The 26,766-nt window shown below is 44.0% G+C and overlaps 2 protein-coding genes across 3 annotated transcripts in view; one reads left to right on the forward strand and one right to left on the reverse strand.

Moving 5' to 3' along the window:
* Positions 1-17,218, reverse strand: part of mindy3 (MINDY lysine 48 deubiquitinase 3) — a 59,594-nt gene extending 42,376 nt beyond the window's left edge. Inside the window, exons 1-10 of the mRNA XM_083648160.1 lie at positions 17,089-17,218; positions 16,765-16,844; positions 16,591-16,651; positions 16,266-16,472; positions 15,726-15,777; positions 8,463-8,577; positions 6,001-6,074; positions 5,719-5,798; positions 5,437-5,507; positions 1,806-1,886 (exon numbers count right to left, since the gene is read on the reverse strand). Of these exons, the coding sequence (XP_083504286.1) occupies positions 1,806-1,886; positions 5,437-5,507; positions 5,719-5,798; positions 6,001-6,074; positions 8,463-8,577; positions 15,726-15,777; positions 16,266-16,472; positions 16,591-16,651; positions 16,765-16,844; positions 17,089-17,188 (921 nt within the window). The 5' untranslated portion in view covers positions 17,189-17,218. The remainder of the gene's footprint in view (positions 1-1,805; positions 1,887-5,436; positions 5,508-5,718; positions 5,799-6,000; positions 6,075-8,462; positions 8,578-15,725; positions 15,778-16,265; positions 16,473-16,590; positions 16,652-16,764; positions 16,845-17,088) is intronic.
* A 107-nt stretch (positions 17,219-17,325) lies between these two features.
* Positions 17,326-26,766, forward strand: part of LOC310786852 (uncharacterized protein) — an 86,747-nt gene continuing 77,306 nt past the window's right edge. Inside the window, exons 1-5 of one of the 2 annotated variants that reach the window (XM_083648173.1) lie at positions 17,326-17,423; positions 18,792-18,901; positions 19,023-19,169; positions 22,676-22,828; positions 25,159-25,271. In XM_083648173.1, the coding sequence (XP_083504299.1) occupies positions 18,827-18,901; positions 19,023-19,169; positions 22,676-22,828; positions 25,159-25,271 (488 nt within the window). In that variant the 5' untranslated portion in view covers positions 17,326-17,423; positions 18,792-18,826. Of the gene's footprint in view, positions 17,424-18,475; positions 18,600-18,791; positions 18,902-19,022; positions 19,170-22,675; positions 22,829-25,158; positions 25,272-26,766 lie in introns of those variants that run through there. The other variant, XM_083648172.1, reaches the window with a different exon arrangement.

Here is a 26,766-nt window from a genome sequence, read left to right on the forward strand (position 1 = left end):
GTGTGTGTGTGTGTGTGTGAGTGTATATGCATGTGTGTGTGTGTGTGTTTAAGTGTGTTCAGTCTCCAGCAGGACAAACGGATCCAGATGGGAACTCCGGAATCGCATTCCCTACAGGAAACCATCCACCTGAGGGCACGCACACAGACGTGCACTACACACACACGTATGTATGTACACACACACACACACACACACACACACACACACACACACACACACACACACACACACACACACACACACACACACACACACACACACACACACTAATCAGGATCAGGTTGCCTGCTCTCTGGAATGCGTCTGTGTGTGAGAGAGAGTATATGTGAACATGTCACTAGCACCGGGGGAGCTGTGGTAATTGGTCTAAGTCATCAGTGCAGGCATGACGACTTTGGGTCATCACTGAAGCAACATATGATCCACTGGCCTAGCAGGCTGGAGCTGCATGTATGTAACAGAGCTTTTAATCAATGCAATATCAAGGGCGTGGTGTTGTTGCCATGGAGATGATTGCTGCCTCTCTGCTGCCATTTTCACAATGGCAGGGCTAATTGATTAGCTCCAACTAATGCTGCCAGCTATCAATGCACAAGCTATAGCAACGGATTCAGTTACATACAAACTGATAGAGATGATAAACATGCTTGTGTCAGTGGAAGAGTAAGTCTGCACGCGCACACACACACCACACGCACATGTGCACACACACACACACACACACACACACACACACACACACATGTGTGCACATACACACCAACAAAGGGATCATATGATTCATACTTCTACCCTGGGAGCCAAGGTTTCTCTCAAGTTAAAACAACAGCGCTGACCTCAGTTAGTGTGGGCATACAATACCTCACGTGTGTGTGTGTGTGTGTGTGTGTGTGTGTGTGAGTGAGTACCATGACAGAGAAGCAAGTGATCCAATTTGCTGGAGTTAAATAGACAATAATGGAGGAAGAAAGATAAGTCAAAGAGGAGTAAAGGTCTTTGCACACACAGTCCGATTGTTTTCGTATGCGTGTTTTTTAATCCGTCATCTGAAAACACAGACGGGTCCCAGCTCGCAAAAATCTATTGACTGATGCGAAAAACGCAGAAATCGAACCTCGTCCGAAAACTTAAATGATGGACGTAATTGTCGGACTCGGTGCGTCAATTTCGGACGGAAATACGGACTTGGTGTGCAAAAGCTATAAGAGTTGATCTCTTATTTACTGGAGTCAAAATAACCAATAAATATACTGTATGTGGAGAACAACAGATATAGAAATCAGCACCACATCAACTATCTTAAAAGCACTTTTTGGCTGACCACAGACGATTGAGGGACTGACAATGTGTGGCTGTGTCGTGTGGGTGTGATACTGAGAAAGAGAAAGGAGAGAGGGACAGAGAGAGAGAGAGAGAGAGAGAGAGAGAGAGAGAGAGAGAGAGAGAGAGAGAGAGAGAGAGAGAGAGAGAGAGAGAGAGAGAGAGAGAGAGAGAGAGAGCATGTCTGTGTGTGTCTGTGCTTGTTCAGTGCTTCTTTGCTCATGCTGGAGAGGTGAAAAGCCAAGAAACAGCACTGGCCATATATGACCAAACCACTATGCTCCTTTTTTCATTGCCTCTCTTTCCCCCACACCACTGATATCTGACCTGTCCTCTATTCAATCTGTTCCAAGTGCATTCCATATTTTGCTTTTTCTAACCTGCTGAGGAGCCTGGCTTATATTTCAAACTGTGTGTGTGTTTGAGAGAGAGTGTGTGTGAGAGAAATATGGCTTTGCTTGCTTATGGTGTATTGAACTTGCCTTGGCGAAGAACACAGAGAGATGAGTTTCACTGCCAAGGATCCAAATAGGGAACTTTGGAGACTTGAGGAATGCCCCGACCTGGAAAACGCACACAAACACACGCAAAAAGAATGTGAACAGGATGAAACGTCTGTTTTCAACAACTCTCGTCATCAATCAGCAACTGTTTGTTGAAAGTTTCACAGAAGTGGTTACTTATGCATGTTGAGCAGTGCATCAGTATGGAGCCTCAATAAATAGACCTATGTAATGAAGTGTATAATAACAGTCCTCTGGACTTGGACCTCTTCTAAAGGATCACCTGCTCCACCAGCTAGAACCTCATATTTATACTTGGACAAGAAAAGCAACAGTGTAACATATCGTCGCTGTCGGGCGGAAACCTCGTATCTCCAAAATGGAAACTTTTCGGGAAATGGGCCAGTTTCTCGCTGGATGTGTCATTATATCATTGTTTCCCCTAGAAAACTTTTCAGGCCTGGCGGGATTTCGAAATGTACCTCGACCGCAACGGTGGGGGCCCTCGCTGGCGACGCTAACCTGTTCTCATCTATGTTCACAATGGCATCCCAAGTATCATCATACTATTATGGGATGCGATGCGAACAGTTGTATTATGGGATGTGCGTTTCGCAGGCAACGACACGTTGACATGTTTTGGAACAGCGCTGCACACTGGCACAATGCTCCTAAAAGCAAAATGCTTATTGTTTTGAATGATTTGGCATCTTCTATTACTGTCAACACTGTCAACACCAGTATTGCTGTATTGTAATAATATGCCATAAAAGGTTTATTGAAATTTTGGGGAGAGCAGATTTTTTTCCCCCTTTCTTTTCTTTTTTTGCAATTCCTTTTCTGGCCTGGCGGGGGCGCCGTTAGCCTGGCGGGCCCGCCAGGCCAATATCTGAAGATATTAAGATATTAATATCTTACCTGAATAAACTCAAATGGTGTTACAGGATTATCGGTCCGACTTTGAGGCACCTTATCCGGCGTGAGCAACCCTTCTGGAGCGCACGGGCGTGTGCGGCAGCTCCTCCGGTGGCAGCCGCACGCCGTCTCGGGGGAGCACAGCCTCTCACTAACGCTAATATTACTCTGGTCAGAAACTACTTGGATCTGCATAGTTTAAATGAGTTTGCAGCCTAGGGATAATTCGAACATATTTTATTGATCTATTTGACATCAGACGAAGCCAGAAGCAAAGAAAACACAGTCAGAAATACACAGCGCGTCTGCCCATGTCTGTTTTCCAGGTATATAGTCCTGCCTGGGGGGCTTCAGACGGAGGTAGGGGAGGAGCTTCGAGGTTTGAGCGACAGATTGAGGGCGAATGGAGTTACGAGACTTACTCACAAGATCATTTGAATGCTTTTCCACTGGTTACATTTAGTAAAACCCACAGACAGACGAGAAGGGTGACCAATGGCTTTGAATGACAACAAATAAAAATGTGGAAGAAATTGACATACCCCGCCCGACAGCAACAATATGCACTGCCTAAATTGATAGCCAACAAATGCACACAGTCCTCTTTCTAATATAATAATGTCTGCGATTCAAGTTCATTTATTTATATAGTCCTTCTCCTTATCACACACGTCTCCAAGGACACATCACTCTCCACAGCCCTAGTTACTTTGGCAACCATCTACTTGCTATTAACTTATTATAGCTGCTTACTTGGCCTTTTTACTCTGTTCCAGTCTAAATTTGGGCTTTTCCCAAGCTTACTCTTTTTGGCAATTAATGACTACTACATAATCTGTATAAGATACTATAAGCTTTGTGTATTTTAAATGTCGAAAGTATGTGATGTCACATGTATTTTTAAATCTCTTTTGTGATCTAGTGTGTGTTTGAGAAAATGTGTGAGCAAGTGAAACATTGGGGAGGGAGAGTGGGGTGTTTGTAGTTAGTCTGTTGGGGAGGGAGAGTGGGGGGTTTGGGGTTAGTCTGTTGGGGAGGGAGAGTGGGGTGTTTGGGGTTAGTCTGTTGGGGAGGGAGAGTGGGGGGTTTGTAGTTAGTCTGTTGGGGAGGGAGAGTGGGGGGTTTGGGGTTAGTCTGTTGGGGAGGGAGAGTGGGGTGTTTGGGGTTAGTCTGTTGGGGAGGGAGAGTGGGGGGTTTGGGGTTAGTCTGTTGGGGAGGGAGAGTGGGGTGTTTGGGGTTAGTCTGTTGAGGAGAGAGTGGGGGGTTTGGGGTTAGTCTGTTGGGGAGAGAGTGTGGGGGGTTTGGGGTTAGTCTGTTGGGGAGAGAGAGTGGGGGGTTTGGGGTTAGTCTGTTGGGGAGGGAGGGTGGGGTGTTTGGGGTTAGTCTGTTGGGGAGGGAGAGTGGGGTGTTTGGGGTTAGTCTGTTGGGGAGGGAGGGTGGGGTGTTTGGGGTTAGTCTGTTGGGGAGGGAGAGTGGGGGGGTTTGGGGTTAGTCTGTTGGGGAGGGAGAGTGGGGTGTTTGGGGTTAGTCTGTTGGGGAGGGAGAGTGGGGTGTTTGGGGTTAGTCTGTTGGGGAGGGAGAGTGGGGTGTTTGGGGTTAGTCTGTTGGGGAGGGAGAGTGGGGTGTTTGGGGTTAGTCTGTTGGGGAGGGAGAGTGGGGTGTTTGGGGTTAGTCTGTTGGGGAGGGAGAGTGGGGTGTTTGGGGTTAGTCTGTTGGGGAGGGAGAGTGGGGTGTTTGGGGTTAGTCTGTTGGGGAGGGAGAGTGGGGTGTTTGGGGTTAGTCTGTTGGGGAGGGAGAGTGGGGTGTTTGGGGTTAAGGTCCTTGCACATAGAGTCCGTTTTTTCGTCCGAAATTGACGCACGAAAAAAATAAAAATACGACCTCATTTGTGTCAATCATCATTGACACACCGAGTCCGACAATTACGTCCGTCATTTAAGTTTTCGGACGAGGTTCGATTTTCTGCGTTTTTCCGCATCCATGAAATCGTTTTGACAGGTGTTTGACCACTCAGAGCTGCCGTAGTGTTGCTATTCACAATGAGAGAATAGACTTCTTTATTAAGCCGTTTGTTCAGGCTCTGCCTGCTTACATCAAGGATTCCACTGATTTTATTGACAAAATTTCCTGCCTCAACAATTTACCTCCAGATGTCCTCCTGCTAACCCTCGATGTCACAAGCCTGTATACCAATATACCACATGAAGCTGGTTTGGAGGCGTTGGGTTTTTATTTACAGGATCGTGACAGCACAAAGAACCCCCCCAATCAACTCATCATTGACCTTGCTAATTTTAGACTGAGTAGGGTATTTGGGGTTAGTCTGTTGGGGAGGGAGAGTGGGGTGTTTGGGGTTAGTCTGTTGGGGAGGGAGAGTGGGGTGTTTGGGGTTAGTCTGTTAGTCTCCAAACATATTTTCACACGGGAGCTCTTGCTTGGATTGCCTTTCTCATGTGTGTTTATTTGTATTCCTAGTTCTTTCTCACAGCTTGTAGGTCTCCTCAATCCATGGTCCGTCTTGACCAATAATACACAATCTTTGTCACAATCCAGATTTACCACAATACTTTTTCTACTTTAAACCCAACTATTCAAGATTCAAGAACTTTATTTGTCACCAATGGGGCAATTTGACCTTAGTCAATTTGTTTGTGCTTATGTATATATGTTTTTAGATGCATGATGATGTCTGTACCTTGCAGTAGCGCAGTGACTCCATAAGAGTGAGGAAGCCAACCGATGCTTGTTTATGAATACCATGCAATTCTGTGAGAAGAAACAAAAAAATAGAGTGACAGAATATTAAAAAAATAATTGTCATGTACAATTGTCAAAAGGGTAAATTTTTGTGCAATTCTGGGCCTGCAGAAGAACATGAACATGTGAGATGACTGCCCCCTGGTGGACATGGTTCAAAACTGAGCCTACTAAATCAAGCTGTACATGTGCACATGCAGTGAATACATGGAAGTCTTACTCATGCCAGAGCACTCCCTGTCTCCATCCCAGACATTAGAGACAGCGTGGCCAGTTACAAGGAGATTCACCAGGCTCTGACTGAAAAGACAGAGAAGAAGAAGAGAGACAGACATCCAGTTACAAGGAGATTCACCAGGCTCTGACTGAAAAGACAGAGAAGAAGAGAGAGACAGACATCAAGCGTGAAAAAGAATGACAGAGTCATAACACATATCTTGAAAAGCATTTACAACAAAACAAAACAAAAAAGTTATGATATAGGTGAGTGGTTTTCTTGTACCTGCCATGGCCGTGCACAGGGTCTATGAGAGGCTCCATCGTGTCCTGGATCTCATTTCTTATATTCTCTATGCCCTACACAGAGAGGATCGGAAGAAATTAGTATTTTTTTTTATTTGTTTGCAAAGTGATGCAAGATAGAAATAAAAACAAATACAGTGATAAAATATTATAAAATAAAAAAATAATTTAAACAGAAAGAATAGACATATAAATCAATGTTTCCGCTAGGAAAAACAGGTGCAGGACATGTCCTGCAAGATTTCAAATTAACGGGACAAGTGGGATAAATTCTGGACATATATTACATCTGTGTTTATTGAGCTTAAAAACAATTGATATAGGCTTAGGCTATATAAAGAATGACATAATTAGGCATGTAGATTTATATTTCTTATTTTAAAAGTATAAAACCAGGCCAATAAGACTCATTTAGCCTATCATTTGTCCCGACTCCTATTCACCATTCTAGCCTACTGCACAGTCATTAAAACATGAATACCGGTAATATTCATTTACAGGAGGACATGGTGTCCTGCAGATTTTAATTTACCAAACTTTGATGAAGTTTACAGGACAATGTCCTGCAATTATTAGGGATGGGACAGTGTTTCCCCTAGAAAGCTTTTCAGGCCTGGAGGGATTTCGAAACGTCCCACGACCGCAATGGTGGGGGCCCTCGCTGGCGATGCTAAAGTTTTAGCTAACCTGTTCGCATCTATGTTCGCAATGGCATGCCAAGTATCATCATACTATTATGGGATGCGATGCAAACAGTTGTATTATGGGATTGCGTTTCCCAGGCAACGACACACGTTGACATGTTTTGGAACAGCGCCGCACGCTGGCACGATGCTCAAATAGATTTTGAAATGAATCGAATCGGGATTAATCGATTCGGAACCTTGTGAATCGGAATCAAATCGATTCTTGAAATTTGAACCGATACTAGGGATGCACACAATTAATCGAAACTCGATTAATTGCTTGTTAAGGATTTACTCGAGCAAAGAAAAATTACTCGATCAAAACAAAAACAAAAAGCAACGTGCATTAGATGGTGTTTTCAAATCATTTTTCAATGATCCTCCAGAGGGCGCAATGATATCACTGTAACAGACTGTGTTCTGCGTGTATGCGAGGCTGTGTGTTTGTCCCCTCGAGACTTGCCGTAGTGAGGAAGTGAGGGATTTTGTTGTTGACCAGTGGTGTGTGTGCTAACCTATGGTGCTAAACGCTAGGAGCTAACTGAGAATGAATGTGGAAACGTGTTATAACGTTACAGCCTGACTCTCGTTTATTGTTTTAACAAAGTGTAAGTAATAGGCGGACCCGGACACTCGGCTACATCACTATAGCCCTTTTCAGACAAGTCATAAGATGCTGTCAAGTAGAACAGTGTTCATTCGGATGAATTGGCTCGCCTGGAGTAACCTCGCGTCACAATCTGCGTGGGTAAGTGAGCCCCTGCACGGGCGTGACGGGGATTCTGGGCAAATGTTGACATGTTTAAAAAGTTATGCCTCCATGTTTTTATGTGTTTCATAGCGTAGGCTATGCTATGCAATGCTGTGAGAAATATACAATACGTTGCTGCTGCATAAATAAACGTTTTATTGAGGAAAAAACGCATTTATGGTTTGGAAAATTTAGAATTTTGAATTACAATTAATCGATTGATTGATTGTTAACGTTAGCAATGATCGAGTTTGGAATTTGAGGAAAATGTGCATCCCTAACCGATACCCAGCCCTAGTGTTTGTCCAATGCTCCAATGGCATTGCTCTCTGTCAGAACTTGCTTGGATGTCCTAGTAGCAAAGGTAAACGCATAAATTAATAGCAGATGAGCAGGGTTTAGCAAGCCCAGATTGCAGTGCTCAAAAAGGAAGGGGAAAAGAGGACAGAATGACGATATATATTATTAGATATATCGGAGTGGGAACAAGTTGGATAAACTGTCCAAACTAAAGGCTAAACTGGTTTGGTCTGTCTGGGCACAAGATGATTGTGTAATCAGAGGGCCTAACTCAGGGCAGGGAGAGGTGACATGGAGGTGAGTGAGAAAAGGCGACTGAATAATTACATCACAACAGTCTAACAGTCTAATCTTAATGTTAATATTCCTCGAAATCTGGCTTCAAGTGTCCTTTTTTTTGCGGGCGGCTGCCACACTATAGCATGGGAGGGGGGGGGGGGGGTGTTCGGGCTTGTGGCTTGAGTTGGCATGCGGCACCCACTGGCAGAAACATAAATCACCGCCTATGAAAAAAGTGGATCGGTGCATCTCTAGCAATTATAAGACAATGGAAAACCTGAATTAGAAATGCTTAAAATTTTAAGCTGAAAAACAAAAAACACACAAAAAACAACAGTAGTACCGTAAATACAATTATTCAATAAAGCGGAAAATATACAGCCATCACCAACCTCATCATTCCCTATCGGTGTTTATATGTTTTACCTTGTTGAGGATGACAGAGTAGAGGAAAAGCAAGACTCCAGAGCACCCGGCCCAGGTGTGGTAGAGAGACAGCACCTCCTCTCTCAACTCAGACACTGACAGGACAGTCCGCTTGCTGCAGGACACAAACACATGGCCGATTCATGAAGCGTTCAAAAAGACAGTCATTTATTTCGTTTTCGGCAACTCAAATCCAATGAGATCGATGCATTAATTGCATTCGTCATGTCAGGCTAGGAAAGATAACTTTCACAACAGCGTAGAAATCAATACGATACAACGTGGGACAATGAAAAATGGGATCTTGTCTGTTTGGGGTCTGTTCTGTCTTTCTCTCTGTCTTGGAAAGCCTGCCAGTGAAGTTGTCTCTCTTAGTTAGCGTGCACTTCACTGCGGTGAGTCAGCATTGCTTTCTGCTGACTGCGGTCTCGGCTGCCAGTATGCTATGTGTTTGATGAAACTTCAATATTCCTCTGGCAAACACAGCCTCACTTCATTGAGTTGGGGTGTGTGTGACAGAGAGAGAGTGAGGGAGGGTTTTTCATTAGGCAATCAATGAAATTGCTGAGTCAGCGGTGTGTGAGCAGAGTGAAATAGCTCATTCAAAGAGAATGCCAATGGTTGCCGACCAAACCAATCAAATACTAAAACAATGGGCCCTATCTTGGTACAGGCGGTATCCCCTATTTGCCCTTGTGTACCTGTTTGCGTGCCTTAATGATAGCAGTCCGCAAGTGTCCAGGTGTTATGCCGAGTTTTGCACCCTCGCCCGGCAGCAGCTAAATGCATACCCACCTCACGGGAGCATATTGTAATGATTTATACAGAAATGTAACTGTTTAAAAGTGATATAATTGTCTGGGGTGGACGTGACCTCCCTGTTTTCTAAGTTAAAACAGCCCCAAAATATGGTGGGGATGCAATTCTCGGCGGGGATGCGGAAATGTTCACGGCACCTGCTGCAGGCGCAAATTAGAGCCGTGCCATATCGTCTGCACCCCCAAAATGCCAGCGCAAACGGGATTTTGGCGGTCTTAAGCACCAGAATTATTCACAGGTGTGGCCAGGCAATGCCTGGGCGTTACATCAATCAAACCAATCAGATTCCCGTCTTGCAATTAGGGATGGGCATTTTAAGCAATTTAAATACTTGAGTACTCTCCTTCTATTATGAACGAGTAACCGGGTACTCGCGCGGGGGTAAGTCTGTGTGATTACTATGGTAATGACGGAGCAGGGGTAATCTGCTGTGTATGGGGCTGTTCACACATAACGTTTGCATTTTTGCATGGAAAAACGCTACCTGGAGCATTTTTTGTGAGGAGAGGGACTGACTGTGATATTAGGTGACGCTATAAGGTAATGCCTACCTCAGACAGTATCTCCGATGGTTGGATGGCTGGCATTAGCGCTTCGTCGGAGCAGACAATAGTGTTGTGAAACAAGCGCAGGCTCATTTCCAATACATGTCCATTGTCCAGTATCATCCATTTTACTTTATGATCACTGTTACACTAACATAAATCCACGGATTACAAGGTCCGGTGTTCTGCCAAAAAGTGAAAACTGACGAGTGTGATTAATGTTACAGCTGCAGTTAAATAGTGATCGTTTTGAATGAGTGTTATCGGGCGTGCGCTATGAAGAAGCGTGCATCTGTCGCATTCGGGAGCATATCTCCAGCCACCATTTTCGGGATGAGCTGGGAAACTTTTGGTTAAAACTTTCAAAATAACGTTACTTAAACAAAAGTAAATAGCTTATTGATGCACGTTGGAGGAGAAAATGGTATTTCAACAAACGAAGCATCAAAGCTTGTATCAAAATACTCGTGATGTTTGAAACTGTGGCTGTAACGCATTACTCAAAATAAATAAGGTTAGTTACAATAAGCGTTTTATTTTGAAAGCACCAAAGCGGATGACATACTTGTACATTCTGGCTGACTTGACGCCCGTGCAGTTCATGCTGCCAGATCCACATGATGATGCATGCGTAGATCTAGACTATTTTTAAAGGGGTGGGGAGTGGGGCAAGTACCCGAACAGCAGAAACGTTACTCGAGTACTGACGTTATGAATGAGTACTTGAGTACCCGAGTACTCCCGCCCATCCCTACTCGCAATCGCTGTTTGTGCGAGACATGTATGCCTATTGCCTATTGCTCATTGCTTGTTGCCTATTTGTACTATGTCGTAAACGGAGTCCACAGCACAAGAATTTCACACGTGATACTTGTACCATGGAGTGACAATAAAAATCTTGAATCTTGAATCTTGTAATATGCTGTAATTCTCTCCATGGGTAATAGAGTGGACTCGCTCGTGCCGAGGACAGAGAGAGATGTAGAGAGCTTGTTGACAGATCGTCTGTGGTGTCAACGACCCTCCGGGTTATGGGATAGGTGAAGGTGAATAGCTTATTGCAAGTAGGCTAATGCCCATTGTCCAACAAGTTTTCTCAATTAATTTCCCTCTTTGCGATGTGATAAAAGTTTCTCAGTGAGTTATAGTTGATTGCCTCACTGAATTATCTGCTAATACCAAATTTTAGCAGCAGAATTTGATGCCCTGGCGTGCCACGTCCATGCGTAATGACATATCCAAAAGGAATTTTACTCTGCACTGCGCAGCATGGAGATTATGGTGCGCTCAAGCGCAGCGGGGTATTTAGCAGGTAAGAGGTGCCTTTAAAAACTCTTATCGCAATGTAATTGCACGCTGCTGACGCTAAGAGAATGCCATCTATCCCCAAATCTTTGCGCCGAAACGTCTGGTTTGGCATGTGGCACACCTACAGTATGTCCAGTACAATTATAACAGGCATGCGCTTGTGCACGCCAGAGTCCTGCACCGGGTCGGGGTTCCGCGGGACCCCGCCGGGTACCCGCAAAAAAATGCGGGGGGCGGGTGTTATTTTGTCTTCATTTTATTTGCGGGTTCGGATCTGGGTAGAATAAACAACATGCGGCCCGGGTCGCGGGTGTTGTATAATATATGTATTTTTATTTACTTTTTATATAACGATAATAATTCAGTCAGTGTGTAACTTCATGTTTTGTCTGAGTCTGACCTGACGTCTTTGACCTCAATCATTTCCGCTGGTCCTTTCCTTCCGGGTCAGCTCTCCCTCGCTCCGGTCAGGTATAAACAGAAATGACCTAGACCTATGCTAGCTAGCTTGTTGCATTGCATGACAGCTAGCGCCAGCAAGGCTAGCATGTTTCCTTTAGCTGCTGCCTGGCCCTGGCTGGCCTGCTGGCACAGTGGCACTAGTGACAAAACACCGTCAATGTGCTTAATTGTAAATAACGTTATGCAATGCCTGCCGAGTCCGACTGCACCGACCACCGTTGTTGGCTCTCGTCAGTGACTCGGCCAGAAAAGACCGCTATTCGCTTCCTGTGTGAATTGTGAAACGATCGCAGTTACTTTGGTTATGTTCACTTCAAAAAAAATTATATTATGCGGAAGCGGAGCGGGGCGCGGGTCTCATGTCTGCGGGGCGGGGCGGGTTGCGGTACTGATTGATCATATGAGCGGGTTCGCGGAGCGGGGTCGGTACTGCACGTCGCGGGGCCGGGCGGAACCGGGTCTTGAAAATCAGACCCGCGCAGGACTCTGGTGCACGCCCCCAATTTGCATTGCGCACGGCGTGAAACGAGTGCAAAACCGAAGGTATCGAGAGACACATTACCGTAGTCTATACGCTGACAATGTAATATTATATCTACATGACTCAGAGAAATCGATTCCCCCTCTTCTAGAACTATTCACCTCCTTCGGTAAGCTGCCTGGATATACAATCGACTGGACGAAGAGTGACTTTATGCCTCTCTCCGATGTTTTCACTCCTGGTTCCTTGGAAAATCTCCTATTTAAATTGGCAAAGGACCGACTCACCTATCTTGGCCTCACCATACCCAGAGATCCTAAATTAACTCATTGAGTGCCAAGGACGAGTATAGTCGTCAATTCGAATAGTGACGTAGAGTGCCAAAGACGACTAAAGTCGTCAATTGCGTTTTTTGACGGTGGGACGTGGATCAAAGCCTCGTGCATCTCCTGTAAAAATATTGTAGCTATTGAAGGTGTATAACCTATTTTACGGACCCATTAGGTGGCGACAGTGCTCTCCAGATTAGAGAAAGTTGAGAAAAAAAAGCAGAAAAAGCCCCGTGATGAAAGAGAAACCGATGCATGAGCCAGAGCGGCACAGATTGCTCTGGCTGCCTGGAGCCAACGTTAGCTGCGAACAGCAGTCAATCCGCTCCCACAAATGAGCCCTTCTGTCTCTGCTGCATAGTTTCTCCACACGATTAGCCGCCAGAAAATAAAACCGCTGGGAGCCGGCGCACAAGGCTGAGCGCTCCGAAAATAGACTGGGTGCAGCGCACTTTGAAACGCGCAGCAGAAAGCCTATAATCGGACGCAGCTTCATCCTAGCTCACAACCGAAACCCCAGAAATGCAGACGAACGCGAGCCCGATCCAGACTCCCCTGACGAGCGGCCGCCATCCGAACGTGGATCCGTAGGCAGCAGAGCCTGCCATAGCAGGCAGCAGAGACTCGCCTGACACACGCAGCAGCCAGCACAGCGAGCAGAGCCACCAGAGACACTCCCACGGAGGAGGAGTTTGGAGTTGAGGGGGGTGTGGGTGCTGTTTATTGAAGGAAATTACTGTTCAGATGTTTCAGGTCAGAAATATTAGCTTCAGAGTCAGTGAATGTGCTTGAAATGCTTCATTTCACAAAAGGCTGAATATCTCACCTTCTAATTTGAAACGCCTCTTTTTGCTCAAAACAACCTCTCTTCTCCGGCTCATAACTAAAGAACGGAAAATGGTATCAATAAACTTTTTTTTGCTGATGATACAATAGAGTCTCCTCGTTCTTTGTGCGTGTTCGGTGTTTACATAGTAATATCACACAATATTCTGTGGGCCTCGAGAAATCACTGAAAACGCTCTGAAACTCTGGCACTGGGAGCGTCCGTTCTCCAAAAGTGGCTGGCACTCAATGAGTTAATATTTAAGTTGAACTTTGGTGACTTTGTTTCAAGACTTAAACAATGTATATGGAAAATTCTTCTTTTGTCTATGATTGGCCACATAAATTCCATTAAGATGGTTTCACTCCCCAGGTTCCTCTAACATTCTAAATCTAAAATAACATTTCAATATAATAATCTACTTTTTATCTGTTCGGTAATTGTAATAATTTGCAATTGGTTATATATATTTAAAAAAACATCTGCATTTGTGGGGAGCTTAAACATTTAATCAGTAAACACCCCGTTAAAAACAGTTGTATTTTCCACCTTTGTAATCAAGAGAGAAATTTGACTTAATTCACAACTTGAAAAATCCTCAAAGTACTTTGAAAATCAGCTTTATTGTCCATCTTTTGTAAACAATTTGCCATGGCAATTTGCCAAAAACATGCAATATCCTGGTTGCTAATGTGGTCCTGGTCGTTAAGGGCGCCTGTTCAGAGGGAGGGGAACTGGTTGGAATTGGTCAGCACTGGTCTTAAGCTATCGTCTGCTTCCACCATCCAGTTTTGTGCTGGGATCCAAGCGCAGACACAGGTGTAGGCGTGGCCCAGGCGTGTCCGTGCGCCTCTTAGCCTATCATCTGCCTCCCGCAAGTGTCATATTGCGCTCTGGCCAAGATACCATCGCCATGTTCCTAGCGTAAACACAGGTTTGGGCGTTGCCTGTGCCAAAATAGGCGTTCCAGTGCAATGTGTTAGAAAAAAGGGCCTTGGGTGCTCTCAATTTTAACGCCACCAAATAGCAGGTCTTAGCGCAAAAAACCCCACTATGCCAGGCGTACGCCTGAGCGCACACAATATTCTCCGCGCAGTGCAGGAAATCCTCGCTTGAACCCCTTTTATTTAGACTGGCCAAAAATCCCACTAATATCCACAAACTAGTGGCATTAATCCCACAACTCAATGAAATTCTAATTGGTTGAGACACCTGTCATCAAAATCATCATCCCCATGTCATGACCATTTACTCCAAATATTTAACCCCATATTTGCTGAAACAAAGTGAGTCCAAGATCATAACAATTTAGGGACATTTTACTGTTATTTCAGTGAAAAAAACGAATAAATAACAAATACAAATAATTGATTAGGGGGGAATTATTTTCTTTTCTATTCTTTTCATTCCAAGGTATTCACTGAATACCTTGAAGGCCCAGACGGTTCCCCTCTGCCTTTACTATCCGGATTCTGGGCCAAAGTTTTCGACTGGTACTCTAAGGCCTATAAGCTGGAGGCAGAACTTGCCATCTTTGGCTGCTCGGAATCCTCCTTACTTCTCCCCATGGCTGTGCAGCAGTCCCTGACACAGGGGATGATTGTCACCAAAAGACATATTTTGAAAGACTGGAAGTCCCCCTCTCCACCCTCCTTTCAGCTGTGGCTGACAGACATGGTCTCAGTAGTGCATATGGAAAGACTCAGGTCTCTGATGACTAACTCAATCAGGAAGTTCTCGATTATCTGGGACCCGTTTCTGGACTACCTGGATGAGGTCAGAAATTAGTAACTTGCACATCCTCTCCTGGACTCCCGGTGCGAGATTTTAGGTACAGCGTCTCTTGTAAACAGATTTTTAATACATTTTAGTAGGCTGGTAGCACCATGTTGTAATGTTTTTTTTTTCTTTTTGTCAATTTTTTTCTTTCTTTCTTTTCCTTCTTTCCTTGGAATTTGTTTGTTTACTTGTCTTGTCTTGTTTTTTGTTTGTTTTTAATCATTTAAAACCACACCTGTACAATCGACTGGATGTGGGACTAAGTTCACGGGGTGGGAGAAAACAGTTTATTTTCAGATCAAGCACTCACTGTCAATGTCGCTGTTACATCATATTCGTACATGCAGTTTATTTGAAGACTATTTGTTATGGGTTCTGTCCCGTCTGCTTGCTGTTGTTGTTGTTTTGTTTTTTGCTTGGGTGTGCACACGCAATTGTTAATGACACTGAACCGATGTCTGAAAATGAAACAATAAAAAAAACGATATACAAAAAAAAAAAGAGTGCAAAACCAGCGCAAACGCAAAATTACCGCTTTTGCGACGATAGGGCCCCCGGTCTCTGTCGGCTCTCTATCTGAATACTGCAGTTTAGTAATGGTGAAACATGGATAGGTGAGAGCTAAATCCCACTAGTAATTGAAAATATGTATTAAATGTCAAGAAAATAAGTCAAGGGTCATGAAGGAAGATGCAAATTGTTAGCTGCACTTACTGGAGAACACTGTGAAATCTCTCAAAGCCAAGGTCCTCAGCAGCCAAAGCAGCTAGACAGACACACACACACACACACACACACACACACACACACACACACACACACACACACACACACACACACACACACATCAAAGCATGGCATAAAATTACGTTTTCTTTTCACTGGTCCAGCCAAATGGTTAGTGATTTTTATTACTTTTTTTTTTAACCAGCGACTCAATAGATTACCATTGTTTTTGGGTGGTGAGTGAGTGAGTGAATCAAATCTACCAGCCACTTGAATATTTTACCAGCTTTGGGCTGGGGCCTGGGCTGGTGCTAATTTTGGACCCTGCTATACCATAACACACTGTCATACAAGTTAGTCATTAATACCAACTAAAACTGTAACCGAACATTTAAATCATGACTCACTGGAAGAGATCTTTAAAATCCATTGTAAAGGCAAAGCTTAGGTGAATGAGTGAGTAACACTGCACTATTATTTCTGGACATGTGTCTTGCATCATGGTAATGCGGCAGACAGGTGACTCACTGGGTTGCTGCTCTTGTGGCGGCTGGCTGCTCTCTGGCTGTCCCGTGCCCTGTGATTGGGACTGTGTCTGTGTCTTAGTATGTGTGCTAGTGTGTGGGCTCTGTCCCTTGGCCCAGGACACCAGGCAGTAGCCGGTGGAGGGGCTGGAGCAGGCAGACTCCAGGATTTCACTCAGTGTGGAACACAGTGTTGCTTTCTGCTCCTCCTCTGCCAGACACATGCATAAAACACACAGCAAATGAACAAGTCCGATAACTATGTAAAACAACAGGCAAATAGCAGCTTGGAGTCAAAGGTTGATGCCAGTGGCCACTGGCCAGTCTACCTGAGATGTGTCTCCAATTGGGGCTTTCTCTGTTAAATAGTATGTTCTTCAAGAGGAAAGCCTGCAAAGAAAAACACAAGCTCAGCATCCAAATGTACAAGGACTAACATGCTACAGTAGACTCACTCACTGTATGCTATAAGGCTGTGTGAGAAGAGTGAACTGGAGCAATACCTGAACAGGTGCAATGACAGCACATGGCCCTCCTTCAAACTGCTCCAGTGCTGAGTGCTCATTCTCACTGAAAACAAACCCTGTGACAGAAGAAGAAATCATGAGACAATAAAATAACCAGATGGTTATTCCCCAAATGGATGATGACATACCGATAACACCTTCACAGAGCCACGAGTAAATGTGTTACTGTTTTAATATGGATGGCCAGTGGCAATTGATCCTCAACTCTGGCATGCTCTAGTCTAGTCTAAAGTGTGTTATGATATTTTTTGTTTTTCAAAAATGCATTAATTCATATCAGATCGAGACATCGCATCATACCTTGGGTCCATCTACGGAAGATTGAGGCAGACACCCCATCCCTTCCACCGGAGGGTCTTCCCCAGACCAGATCCACCACCTCTTTATTAAACTCTGACATAGCTTCCACTGTTAGTAAAGCCACACACAGGCACTCCTCCCACAGCCACGTGCTTCTGATGGGGACAGGAGTCGTCTGCTGAGGCCAACTTGCTAGCTAACGTTAGGTGACTCGCTCCTCGCTCGTCCCGAGGTTGACAGTCCGCTTCTCCCGGCAGGTAAAGCCGGTGGCATTGGCCACAAGGTACCCGTGTGGCACGACAGTCTCAATCTGGTGACTGGCAGCAGACGGGCGGGTAAGAATGACATCAACGTAGCTACAGCAGCCTGCCAAGTGATGGGACCGAGTCAAATAAATGACTGGTTAGCTAGAAGGAACCATCATTTTGGCCACAGATAACTTACATGCACATAACGCTACAGTAAAAGTGACACAATGATAGTTAACGTTAGCTAACTTTAGATATTTGCGAATGTAACGTTACAACAACATATAGCCATTAGCCAACTGAGCTAACTAGTAAGCTAATGTCAAATGGCAGGAAAAAGGTTCGCAACAAAAGCACTGACAGTGGGCTACTTCTGTGGTGGCGTTACCTAAAGTTAGCAAGCACATGCAGTACGTTGCTATAACACTACTTTCCTTACTGTGGTTACGTTAAAACAGCTGAGCTGGCTTGCTAATCTTAGCAGTTAGCATCAGTAAGCTACTAGCAGCTAGCTCTTTCACTGCTTTGTCATTCAACTAACGGCTCACATAGCAGCGATACAGATAATTATGAAATTCTTACAGGTTATTCTTACTTATGCAACGATATACATAAATTACCTTAGAATTCACAATCAGGGAATGATAATCCGTATTTTATGAATTTCGGATTTCACTATCAGCAACAACCCGTTTCTGTCATTCGTTTATTTACAACAGAAATGTAAAAAAAAAAAAAAAAGTGCGTGCATTTGACGTGACTGCTCATTGGTTAAAATCCAGAAAGTTCCTGCTGCGTCAAGGGGTACAGCATCAATGCGTTGCCTCATTGGTTTAGAGGCGTGTCAATAATGTCAAAGGCCCGCCTCTAGCTTTAGCGCTTTGGCGCATCATTTTAACAGCAAATGGGAATAAGGAATATTTTTTAGCAGAATAGTTCACCATTTGAGAAACCACTACCAGTAAAGATTAGTAATAGTATAGACACAAAGTCATTCATATTCCCCAAATAAAATAATGAACGCTTGGGTGGGAACGCGTAGTTCAGGATCACCAACACCAAAGTTATGTCCACTACCTCTCTCCGTAGCAGCCACTACACTCGGAGCATGCGCACTAACTGCTCTTCCACGCGTGTTGTAAACACACACTTACTTACTCTAGGAAACATAAAATAAAACTAAAAGCTATTTTATCATGGGAGGACAGTCTAAGGGCAAGAAGAAAAACAAAACGAAGAGGAAAGACAACTCTTCACACGGGGGTAACGTGCTTCAAAATACTGCGAGCTCGCAGATGTGTAACGTTAACGTTATGTATTATATTATGACACAATCTATATTAGCTATGCTTTTTATTTTACTCTGTTCTCCTGTGCGGTCTTGACCCAATGATACAAAACTGACGAAACCTCTCTCTCTCTCTCCATCCATCCATCCACCCCTAATCAAAACAGACACAGAACTTGCTGGTTTGTCACCACAGGAAAGAATGAAACTAAGGATGCATGAAAAAGCCAAGAAGAAGACATCTGAGAAATACTCTGTACAACAGCTACTAGAGAAGGTCACAGTGTGACACACACACGCATACAGATACACACACACACGTTTTGTCTTTTTAATGTTGTCATTTTGGTGATTTTTATCCACTGTTAATATAAAGCCTTTCATCCTCTGCTGTACAGACAGAGGAGTGCATGGACAGTTTTGACTTTGAGATGGCTGGCCGATTCTGTCAGCGAGCCCTAGACCTGGAGTCCACTAACCTGCAGGCACTGGACATGCTGGGACACATCTACTCTGAACAAGGAGACACACAGAAAGCTAAAGGAATATCCTTCACTTAATATACCCTTTTTATGTAAACATCAATTACGTATTTTGTGGGTGGAGCCAAACCGGTTGCACAAAGTTACAACTAGTGGTTCAGCTGTCATAGAAATATGGAAGATCCGGACGCCTCCTCCATGTATTTTAAAGCTTTGCCAGCAATAGACAGGTTAACTTATACAAATAAGCCATCTCTTTCAATGTGGTGAGGTTTCCTGACTCCGTACTCACTGTCAGGATCTGGGTCTAGGATCCTACTACATCGCAAAGTTGCATCGTCATATTCCTAGTGGGAATGTCCAGCGTCTATACGCAAACGACACAAGACGTGTTTTTCCTGTATTCCGGGGATCTCTCTCGTTTCGGCTTCAGGGTTAGTCTTCACGAGGCCGTTTTCCAGAAAACGGGCAGAATATGTTAATTGAAGTGTTCTATCTACACTAATCCTTCTCTTTGTCCACACAGCTCCCCTGAAAACGGCTATAGCCTGGCCCTATATTGGCATAGGCATTTTTTTTTTTTATTATTGAAAAGTAAAGTAGACTAGTTATAGCCTACATTTTATTAACTCTATAATAAATTAGACTCACGTGCATAAATTGCCATAATCTCGAGATTGATCATTCACAGATGATCTTGTGTCAACCAAATGCAAATGTCTGGCCGTGCATTGTGCAATATGAAGACATTCGGATTCAGGTGTGTCCAAACGCCCATCCGCCGCCCGTGGCCATACAGCAAGTTATTCTTATTGCCGTTATTAAGGACGTCAGTTGATTTGCCACTTAACACATTGACTGCCAGCCGTTTTTTTTTGCTGTAGGTAGCTTCTGCCAAGCCGTTTTTTGAGGATTCTGGCTCATTTTACAAGAGCCGAGGATTCGTTTCAGCTTGGACTTTGTGAACATACAATATCTCAAAAGTACTAATAGAATGTGTACTTTCTCTGTCTAAAAGAGTTAGTTTGTAGAGTTAGTAGTTATGTAAGCATTAGCAGTTGAATACAGCATGGTTTTAGCGTCAGAAAAAATATTCAGAGATAAACGGCTTTTTGTGAAATTGGATAGAACAGTCACTTTAACCATTCATTTTTGGCTCTCTCTCTCTCTCCCTCCCCCTCTCGCTCTCTCTCTCTCTCTCCCTCCCTCTCGCTCTCCCTCCCTCTCTCTCTCTCTCTCTCTCTCTCCCTCCCTCTCGCTCTCCCTCCCTCTCTCTCTCTCTCCCTCCCTCTCGGGAGGGAGACGCACTAGGTTTAATCCTAGTGAGAGGGGGAGAGGGAGAGAGAGAGAGAGAGAGAGGGAGGGAGGGAGAGAGAGAGAGAGAGAGAGAGAGGGAGAGAGCGAGAGGGAGAGTTGCTTCAACTCCTCCCTCCGTGGGCGTTCTTCTTGGCTGCAGCGCCGTGTAACAAGCACTTTCCTACCTGTGCAAATTCACTTTCTCATACTCTCGACCTCTCAAATAAATTTCTGAATAGAAATTAAATTACTCTAAATTAGAGCGAAAAAGAAACAAAAAAGAATGGGTTGAAAATCCCATTCTAAAAGCCTTTTATGGCTGTTTCCAATTCCAATTTTGCAAGGCAAAATGGCCTGCTGCTTGTCACCAGCCTCACTGCCCCGCTGCCGCTGTGCCTGGCTGTGCCTGTCTGCGTGGCCGCTCCCCGAGGAAGCCCGGCTGGACTCGCCCGCCTCCCGGAGCCCTGGCCGAGAGCTCCGATGAAGCCCCTGCGACTCTGGTCATATTTACGCTGCGTGCCTCAAAGTGTGCTCCATCCGCAATCCACGATGCAAGTTTGCAATCCCGCACCGCCAGCAATCAACGCGAAAACGAAAGCGCCTCCGCCAATCCATTTTCATGAGAATGGAAATGGATCACACTGCTTTTTGCTTGCCTTCCTACTTCCTTGTCGCCACTTAGTGGGTCGGTGGAATGGGTTGTACACGTTGTACACGTCCAATACTTATATAAGATATGTAAAAGGGTTAGATGCACAACCCCCCGTTAAAAAAAAAAAATCGATGCCAAGAACGTGTTTACACGTTGTTGGCAGTCAACAGCTGGATTCTGAAAACGTGTTTACACGTTGTTGGCAGTGAATGTGTTAAGGAGTCTACTTATATGGTAAGTAGGCTATGATCACAGAGGCGGCGGCCATGTGGTCTCAAACATCAAGTGCTTTCGTAGGCTATGGTTACTTACATTTTTCTTCCATAAAAGCAAATATTATTCCCATGTTGCGAAGTGAGATATAGGTGATGACAGGCGCAGTGTGCATGTGCAGCCAATCCGCGAATAAGCCTACACATCACACACAAAAAATCGCTTATTTAATAGATGGAGATGTGTGAAAATTTAATTCTAGCCATTTCAATAGAGGCCTATATCAAAATTGTGCTGGTGACGGGCAGATACAGGCTTTCCTCTTGCTGCGCACCTGCGTGGAGCTGCCTGCCAACTCCATATCCAAGTGTCTCTCCAACTTGCAATGCGCAAAATCCATGCTGCGTAATATGAACAATATAATGTAACTCCTCTGCTATAGGCTCAATTCTTAATCGATTTATTTAGTAGCCTAGCCTAATTTCCGGATTGCGCCCGTTAAATTCGGCTGTGTCAACCACGCTTATAAAACCAGCAGATCAAATGCGACGATGCGCACTGCATGCCAAGCGCATGGCTTGTTGAGATGAGTAGTATGACCACTTGCAGACAATCCTTTCTCAGAGGAATATACTGTTAATATGTCAACAGAAGTGAAAATAAAGTGTCGGAATATTTGTAATAAAATCAGAACAAACACATTTTCATTTTTAAATCAAGTTGTGTGTGGTTTCTGCAATGTCAGGCTATTTGATGCAGACATCATGGCATTTTGAAATAATGGACATCTCGTTAACAGGATGGCTACTGTATTTTTCTTAAACATAAAATAGGCTAAATAAGGCACGCAAAAAACTAGCCTACCTTTTTTATTTAGCTGCCAGCCATATTTACAGTATAAGATTACCAGTATAGCCTTTTTAAAATTCCTATTTGAAAGGTTGAATCCTCCATTGTTTCAGGGGGCAGCCCATATAATCCCGACAACAGTCTATTTCAGAATATGAAAATATCTATATACTATAGCCTATATATAGCCTGCAATGGGGAATTCCAAGCGTCTGCGTTTTCCCCGTGTCCACACTCCAACTCTACCGCGGATTTTGGTGACGAAGACGGGTCAGACAGCCGGAGACCAAAGCCTACGTTTCATCAAACGGCTCAATGCTCAGAACAATAGAGGTAGTGTGGACAAACGAAGTGCCGACCCATCAAATACGAGGTAATGTAATGTAGACATGGCCTCAGTCAGTTCCTCAGAGTTTTGGATACTGTGATGCATGCGCAACTAACCCTGTGACATCCACTAAATGGGCCTATAAGAGTGCTCTCCCTCTCTGCATCAATTCTCAATTTCTAATATTTTTGTATGAGGCCGGTTGTCACCTCCTTAACCCGATCTCCTTACGTTTTTCTGCGTGCTGTGGAACTGAGCCCAGGCGAAGGCCACAGTAAGTACATGTACCTGGGACAGATCCACACAGGCAAGGAGGCTGTGGACTACTACACTAGAGGATTACAGGTCATAGTCTCTGCATTGGACAAACAAGCACAGACCACTGTAAGTCACACACACACGCGCACACACACACACGTCCCTCAAAATGCTGCTGGTACCCATGGTTACTGCTAGTGTAATATTATTACATTTCACAAGAGGGTGCTATTGGCCAATGGGGAAAAAAATCTTTGAAAGGTTTTATTGGCCGGTGTGCGCATGCGCCGCCGCCTGTCATCTCCACTTTTTTTTATTGAAGCAGTATTGCTTAGCAGTATGTTAATTGAACATGTCACTTTTAAATTCAAATTTAACATGTAAATACAGACACATAATAAAATAAAAGTAAAAAAAAACAATATATATCACTAGGGAAAAACAGAGTGCAATAATTAAATAAATATATAATAATAAGGTGAGGGAATGTGTGATAGTGGGAAAAGGCCACTGTCTACAATATGAAAAAAGACTTGAATACAGCTTTAAGGGCTTCTGTTCTGAAGGATAAACATTTAGTTGTAGTATAGTACATTTAAGTGTCTTATTTCTATTATCAAGTTGTTAAACTTGAATAAAAATATGGCATTTAGGTTTACATGTATATAAAAAAACATCCATAAGGACAAATGTATAGCTAAGTCAGCAACTTTACCATTTTCATAACAACAAATGATGTCTTTCAAAGTAGGCGTGAGAAACATGCACACTTAATGAACAGCAACACAATCATAAAACACGTTTAATAGTGTTTTTCTGCATCTTGACAAAATGAACCTATTCTATACCTTATAATGTAGACAAAACATAATTGCACAGGAAAAAATGTACAACTATTTGCACAACTGTATTTGTGATGCAAATTCTGTGTGGTATTAACCATGTTTTTTTTTTTTACAAATTCCTTCATTACTTACATTTGCTTACATTCAGACATATTTACTCCTGGGAAAGTGTGTCTTTTTGATTCGAAGTCATTGAGTGCGTTTACATGCAAACAAACGGATAACTGAGAATAATCAGTTTATGGCAATAATCTGATTTCTGTGTTTACATGCACTTTAATAATCCGACAATAGGAAAAACCCGGGTTTACATGATTCAGTCAATTAGTCGGATTTCTCTCCAGAAGGCAGCGGTAATTCCGCAATAAAACAACAAGTTGCAAAATGCAAAATCACATTTTCATTACTTCTTTGTCTGGCTCGGAGGATGGTTTAGGTGAAAATTAGTTTGTATCTCGTTGTCTAACTAGCATGGCGTCGCTTTGGAAGTGGGAATCTGTCATATATTTCCAACTTTACCAAGCATAGAGCACAGAGACAGGCAGGCGACTGAAGCACGTCAAATAACATGAACGATACAGATCTTGACCCAACTGAATTTAAATAGCTGTCAGAAAACGGAGAGAATTAAGGTCTTTAGTGGCGGATAACTTGTGTTTTGAACAGCTGAGTAGGCTACGTTTTGTTGGTATAAATCTTTTTAATCCGTCATCTGAAAAAAATCGTCACACACAGATCACGGCTTGCACACTGAGTCCAATGCGCTTTATTAATGCGTCATTCTATTCGCGATTTGAGACAAATATTTGTCATCTCCTGTATCCACATTACAACATAGCAGTGCAGCAACGGGGAGGCAGCAGGTCGGGAAACGCCTGTTGCAGGAGCTCCGTGCTGCTCACCTTCATCTCATCAAGCCGGCTGTGGTGCGCCATGGCCGGGGAGAAGAAGCAGAAAGGGGCCAGTGAGTGAGTGAGTGAGCAGCGCGCGTCTCCAGCTGCCTCTCTCTCCCGCAACGTGTACATGCGCAGATGTATAAACCCGAAAGAAAGCTGGTTATGCTGTATACATGCAGAGAGAAGACCGATTATTGGCCAGAAACCTAGGTGTGTTTATCGGTTTTCTCTTAACCCGTTTATGTCTATAAACGGATAAAGCTTATCGGTGTATGCTGTTTACATGACCACTTGAATAATCAGGTAACTCCAGAAATCCGCTAATAAACAGTTTATTGTGTGCATGTAAATGCACTCAATGACATAAACTAGTTCAACATTTCAAGAACAAGAGATTTGGTAGAAAGAAAAGCTTCATCAAAAAGTGATGCTGCTTTTTAGTCCACATACATAAATGAAACCATCTTTAATCAGATGGAGTATGCCCGAGGGAATAGCTCCACAGACAAGGTCACACTCTCTAAAGGGTAAAGGGAAACTATGCAATTCCATAAAATATTCATAGGTTAAACAGCTTTACATTGACTGTCTTTTGATTAATTACACTTGCCGTGGCTTTTCAGGCGCATCGGACACCCAAGTGTATTAATCTAAAATGGGCAGCAAAATCTGATGAGGCACAATTCAAGACACCTGCTGCCCTCCCCACTCTCAGCAGGCGCAGGCTGGAGCCGCTGCCCCAGCAGACGAGGACCCTGAGCTCCCCACAGCCAAGGATGCTTGTGTGGCTTACTGCTCCGTGGCAGAGATTTACCTCACAGACCTCTGGTAGTGTCACACACACACACACACACACACACACACACACACACACACACACACACACACACACACACACACACACACACACACACACACACACCACTCTGTCTCTTTCTGTCCCATTTACCTCACAGACCTCTGGTAGTGTCACACACACACACACACACACACACACACACACACTGTCTCTTTCTGTCCCATTTACCTCACAGACCTCTGGTAGTGTCACACACACACACACACACACACACACACACACACACACACACACACACACACACACACACTGTCTCTTTCTGTCCCATTTACCTCACAGACCTCTGGTAGTGTCACACACACACTGTCTCTTTCTGTCCCATTTACCTCACAGACCTCTGGTAGTGTCACACACACACACACACACACACACACACACACACACACACACACACACACACACACACACACTGTCTCTTTCTGTCCCATTTACCTCACAGACCTCTGGTAGTGTCACACACACTCTGTCTCTTTCTGTCCCATTTACCTCACAGACCTCTGGTAGTGTCACACACACACACACACACACACACACACACACACACACACACACACACACACACACACACACACACACACACTGTCTCTTTCTGTCCCATTTACCTCACATACCTCTGGTAGTGTCACACACACACACACACTGTCTCTTTCTGTCCCATTTACCTCACAGACCTCTGGTAGTGTCACACACACACACACTGTCTCTTTCTGTCCCATTTACCTCACAGACCTCTGGTAGTGTCACACACACACACTGTCTCTTTCTGTCCCATTTACCTCACAGACCTCTGGTAGTGTCACACACTCTGTCTCTTTCTGTCCCATTTACCTCACAGACCTCTGGTAGTGTCACACACACTGTCCCATTTACCTCACAGACCTCTGGTAGTGTCACACACACTCTGTCCCATTTACCTCACAGACCTCTGGTAGTGTCACACACACTCTGTCTCTTTCTGTCCCATTTCAGGGTTCCCACCGGTCCTTGAAATCCTTGAAAGTTTGTGATTTTGACAGAGAAAAAAATCAAAGCCTTGAAAGTTTTTGAAAATAGGCATAAATAAATACATGGGTAATTGAATTTATATATTTTGTGCAAGAATAAAAATTTAAGTTCTTTTGAGATTTTTTTATGTCTCTGCCTGGCGATAGCTGTGGCCGGAGGCATTATGTTTTCGGGTTGTGCGCCTGTCGAATTTCTTCAAATTTAGGTCAAATGTCCACTTGAACTCAAGGATAAACTGATTCGATTTTGAAAGGAAGTTCATGGTCACTGTGACCTCACAACCACCCATTGCATGCTCATTAACGTGTTATGTCAATAACGCCTTACGGGAATTTCTTCAAATTTGGCTCAAACCTCCACTTGGACTCAACAATGAATTTATTAGCCAAAAAACAGATTCTGAAGGAATGGAAGTCATCCTCTTCACCTTCTTTCCAACTGTGGTTGACGGACATGACC

This window comes from Poromitra crassiceps (genome assembly GCF_964638095.1).
Source record: "Poromitra crassiceps genome assembly, chromosome: 1".
NCBI classification, from domain to species: Eukaryota; Metazoa; Chordata; class Actinopteri; order Beryciformes; family Melamphaidae; genus Poromitra; species Poromitra crassiceps.